Raw genomic sequence first — 5,264 nt, forward strand, 5'->3', positions numbered from 1 at the left:
AGCAGCCAAATGTTGGTGCTGTCCTTGGGTAGCAAGACAGCCACTGTGCCTGTGCAGCCTTCCCCACGCTGCTGAGCTGAGTGTGATCTGCAGAAAAGGTAATTTGAACAGAATGAGTCATTTTCCTTGGTCTCCAACACTTCACACCTGAGGCTGGCCTTGCTGGAATACCAGCTGTGTGATTCAACTCCTTTTTCTTACTGTGACTAGCTTTGTGCTGAAAACTCTTCTCTAACCAGGAACTGCTTTCCACTTGCCTTAGGGAGCTGTCTGGCATCCACTCTGCATCATGTTACACCAAGTCAGTGTACTTGCTTTGTGAGTGCATAGTTGCCACGTAAACCTGTCGTTGATGGGGTTTTTTTTAAACTTTGAATTGCAAATCAGGTAAATAGAATAACATTATATGAATCAAAAATGGATGGATTTTTGCCTCTTTTCAAGCCAGATTAAAGTGAGTTGCTTTTTCATATATGTGACCTTTGCTATCCACTCAGTGACAGTCTTAACATATTCTTGTCGGTCTTGCTGTCATTGCATTACCTATGAAAACATACAGACATGCTTTACATGCTCTCCTCCTTTGTCAACATTCTGGTTATCCTCTATAAATACAGAGCCTATCTCCACCAATTTAGAGGAGATAATGTAGGAAGTCTGGAAGGATCGGCCTTACTAGGCTGAACAGAGCTTAGTAAGTTCTCTTGTCTAAATGGGCAGTGAAGATTAGGGGTACATGCCCCACAGATTGAGGTACCTGTGCTGGATACAAAAATGTATTTTATGCCTTTTCTTTAAAAGCAGTCCACTTTTACAGACCCTCCCAAATGTCTTTGCCTCTGCTCAGGTCAGAGCTAAACATGGCTGGCAGTGAGTTTAACTGGGATAGCCCAATTGTAGTTTATTCTGTTATGCTAAGTTGTAAGCTGAAGGAGGTCAGAAGTAGAAGAGAGAAGTGCAAACTTCTGAGAACAGTGACCACTTCAGCCACGTTGGTTAGATCTACCTGTAATGGGAGACAAACCAATAGTATGTGTTACCACCAGCCTGGCACCTGGCAGGACTGCTTCACTGTAAAATGTTCTGCAAGATGGAAAGCTACATTCTTAAGGTTTATCGGTATTCATTTTGTGATGCTCCCACAAACTGAATGCTCCCACAGAGAGCAGCACTTCTGCAAGTTGGGTCACTTCACCTCAACATCTGAACCAGCTCGGTTTGCTTGAGTGTCTTGTGCAAGACCACTTGCCTACAGCTGTGTCATCACTAGATTTCCTAAGGGGGCGTGTGGCTGTTAACCTGCTGCAGCTTCTGGAAGCAGGATTGAAGGTCTTGGGGGTTTGTGCAGCGCAGTCAGTCAGCAGTGTGTTTGGAGGGCAGCTGCACTGTGCGAGGGGTGAACTGCAACTTAATGCTCATGGATTTGTTGTAGTGGGAAAACCAACTCTGTTTGAAAAACGTACCTTTTTCTTTACCGTTTATAATTTCTGCAGCTGCCATGTGAAGACCAGATCATCCTTCTGAAAGGCTGCTGTATGGAGATAATGTCCCTCCGAGCAGCAGTTCGCTACGACCCCGAGAGTGAGACTTTAACACTAAATGGGGAGATGGCGGTGACGAGGGGCCAGCTGAAAAATGGGGGTCTTGGTGTGGTGTCTGATGCCATTTTTGACCTGGGCATGTCTCTTTCTTCATTTAACCTGGATGACACCGAGGTTGCCCTTCTTCAGGCTGTTCTGCTCATGTCATCAGGTGAGAACAGAATATATTGGGAACCCTACCATTTTGAAACTCTTTAACCTTTGTCACAAGCCTCTCTTTAAAAGAAACAGGTTACGTTAGATCTTGTAGCGCTGACTAGAGTAATGTGGGAGGCATCTTCTCTCAAAATCCCAGTGCAGCTTACAATTAGTTTGGTGCGCAGTAGGAAAATAAATCAGGGTATTCAGAGAGGTGGACATAAAAGAGGCTTTGGTAACAGACCTTGTTCAGTTCAGTAGTTACGGGGGAGGCAGGGAAGATCGTCTGAAAGAAAACAGATCTGGTTCTGAGCCAATTTGCCTTGAACTAAAAACTGCTAATTTAGCACCAGTTGTCCTTACGATAAGTTCCCTCTTCGCGGAGGTGCTGCCAGGCGCTGGGTGGGACGTGCAGTTCATGGACGTGCCCGTCAGTCTCCTGTGCTCAGCTTGACCTGCCATCTTGTTTTCCTGCTTGGCAGCACCACCGCTTGATGTTGGCACTTGAGAGCTGGGCTGTTTCCCCACGCTGGGACCATCTGCACCTGGTCTCTGGGTGGCATGATACAGGAGCAGCCCAGACCGTTTCACGAGATTTCCAAAGACTCTCCAACCTTCTCAAATCACGTATGTTTTCAAATATGCTTTCACTGACTGTGCCAGCCCAAAGAGGAAATTCCATTCTTGGGCAGTGGCAGATGTGGTAAGATTTTGTTTCAAGACCACTCTGAAGATTGGGCACTGAAAAACAATACACAGACAGTGATTTACAAGCATTAACTGCATCTGAGACAGGAAGGTTTCCACATTAATCACAACATAGCACTTGACCTTCCCAATCAAAACATTTTCGTTTCTTTTTAGTTCCCTGCACAGTGATACATGAATGGGGGTTTCAGAAGGCGGTTCAGAGGACCTGCTTTCCCAGAAGTGTCTCCTGAAGAGTGACTTGTGAATGTTAGGCTTTCCTAACACCCATCTGGGTGCCAGTTGAGACAACTGGCCAAACTTCTGGCATTTTTAGTCCCTTGGTGCTCCATAACAATTTCCTTTGCAGCTCACCTGTGGATCAAGGCTTGATCAAAGCATTGGTCAGACTGTGGAGAGACAAATAGGAAAGAACTGTAATTTAGATACTTGACAAGGAGTTTTTTCAGTTCTTCATGAGTTGTTTTATGGAAGGGTATTGATAGAAGCCTTAGCTGAGATCCATTGCTGTAGTCACTGTAGTGAAACACTTCCCAAACAGCTATACTCTAAATGGGCAAAGCAGGCAAGGGGTGAAGAAAGAAAAAACATCTTGTTTTAACAGGGATAATACTGATAAGTGGGGTAATCGGAGTCAAAGAAGTTATTCGGGGCAAAGGCGGATGTCCTTAGCCTCCCTCCTTTCTTTCCTAACAACAGAATTGTACTATTTTTCCTGATTTATGATCAGGAGTTTGTTAAAGTAAATAAGTAATAATGATAATTCTGATGCTTTCCATCTGCAGATCGCCCAGGCCTTGTTTGTGTGGAGAGGATAGAAAAGTGTCAAGAGGGTTTCCTCCTGGCATTCGAACACTACATTAATTACAGAAAACACCACGTTGCACACTTTTGGCCAAAACTGCTGATGAAAGTGACAGACCTGCGAATGATCGGAGCCTGCCATGCCAGCCGCTTCCTGCACATGAAGGTGGAGTGCCCCACAGAACTCTTCCCTCCGTTGTTCCTGGAAGTGTTTGAGGATTAGAGAGACTGGAGCGGTTCTCCGCGCCCCTGTCGCACTACTGGCTGTCATTTCATCCCGTTGCCCAGCTCTTCTCACCTCTGTTTGTTCTTCTTCTTTTGTGCTCTTCTGTTTCTTGAGGCGGGGTTGGGTTTTTGTTTGGGTTTTCTTTTGGGGTTGCTGGGGGGCAGTTGTGTACACATGGATGAAAACATCCCTTTAATGCGGGTCTTGTGACTATTGCAATTTGTTCTTCAGTCCTTTGATGTGAACGCTTTGACAGCTTAGCAGTGAAAATACAAACAGACTGATCTCATTCACCAGCACTTACGTGGTCACCAGCTCACACACATCATTACTTGGAAAATATGGGAGAGAAATTGGAAGTGGCAGAAAACAAATTGGCCTCCGAGTTAAAACAACTGTTGTTAATTTGATCCTGGCAATTCTGTCTAGTTTTACCTCATTTCGCAGAGCACAAGTGACCAATTAATGAGATGAAATTTCTAGTCTTCATGGTTGTTTCTATTGTAACAGTCACTATTATGATCTAGGATCTTCATCATCATCCCATCATTATCTGAGGATCGTTCCAGCAGATACAGTTTAACTGTGCCCCATAAATCAAGCACTTAAAATAATACACAGTGTTAGAAGGGATTGACTCTTTTGTTTTTTTCCATGTGTATAAGAAAGTAAGATCCTTTAGTTCTGACTACATTTGAACTCCAGGTAACTTCACTGGAAGGTCTGTTGAGTATGGAGGGGAATTTGATCCCCTGAGGTGCTTTTCCTGGGAGTGGAGAGGTCTGCCTTTTCTGAGCTGCGTGGGAAATTTGTCGCTCTGAGGGAGAAGGCTGTCAGGTAGCAGGCTTCCCTCGGTTTTTCAGGGATGTGAATGCTCACGGAATGAGGACAAGGAGAACGAAACCTATGGGGTGACCTTCAGATGGGACAGAAACCAGCTGTGTTATTAACGACACTTGAGACTGTACAGCTTTATCCCAGTAATACAAATAGTGTTGCCTGGCAGTAATCTTTTGTTTTACATATATATATATATAAAGTTTATATGCACGTATATATATAATTTTATATATATATAATTACGAATCTTCAGCAGATGTCTTAAATGTCTTTCCATATTTTTATTTGCTCTCTATCCTTCCCTAGCCCTCTCCTGTGCGTGTGTGGTTTTGTGTGTTGGTCAGCCAGGTTCTCCCTCCTTGGTGCCTGCCTGTGTGTCGCGTGGCTAGATTCTCTCATGATTCCTTTAATTTATTTCCACTAACTGCACTAGCAGGAACCGAACTGAGCAACGATAGGATGTCCTGCTGCCAAAATCTACAAGGCAGTACTCAACAGTCCTGGAACGTGTGGAGGCTGGTGATGAGGGCATTATAGGTAGAGGTTCCTCTCTGTCATCCATCTCCGTGCTGGGGTGTTGGCCCTGGGCTTTGTAAACTTGATAGTAACCCATTCTCTGAATCTGTAGGATACATCAGAAGCATCCCTCTGTTCTTCCCGGGAAACAGAGTCTTTGTTGACATATTTTGCACTTCCTCCTGCCCCACATTCCTTCGTGTCATGCATTTGTTTGTACCAGTTCCTTTCTCTGCTATTTATTGATATATTTGCCTGGCAACTCAGTGGGCATTGTTAGGGTGGACGTGTTGACTTTCAAAGTTCGTGGCCCATATCTAAACTCATATGTTATGTGTTTATCCCTGCATGAAAACATGATACTCAGGAAATCTTATCATGTAGGTGGGACACAGTATGTTTGTCAGGGGTTAAATTCTTTCCATCCCTCT

The 5,264-nt window shown here is 44.4% G+C and overlaps 1 protein-coding gene across 2 annotated transcripts in view; it reads left to right on the forward strand.

Annotated features, from left to right (window-relative positions):
* The window catches only part of LOC103771846 (thyroid hormone receptor beta), a 46,775-nt gene extending 43,028 nt beyond the window's left edge, over positions 1 to 3,747 (forward strand). Inside the window, exons 6-7 of one of the 2 annotated variants that reach the window (XM_008939163.1) lie at positions 1,494 to 1,752; positions 3,233 to 3,747. In XM_008939163.1, the coding sequence (XP_008937411.1) occupies positions 1,494 to 1,752; positions 3,233 to 3,474 (501 nt within the window). In that variant the 3' untranslated portion in view covers positions 3,475 to 3,747. The remainder of the gene's footprint in view (positions 1 to 1,493; positions 1,753 to 3,232) is intronic. The other variant, XM_008939162.1, reaches the window with a different exon arrangement.
* The last annotated feature ends 1,517 nt before the right edge of the window (positions 3,748 to 5,264 follow it).

This window comes from Merops nubicus, unplaced genomic scaffold, assembly GCF_000691845.1.
Source record: "Merops nubicus isolate BGI_N331 unplaced genomic scaffold, ASM69184v1 scaffold9634, whole genome shotgun sequence".
NCBI classification, from domain to species: domain Eukaryota; kingdom Metazoa; phylum Chordata; class Aves; order Coraciiformes; family Meropidae; genus Merops; species Merops nubicus.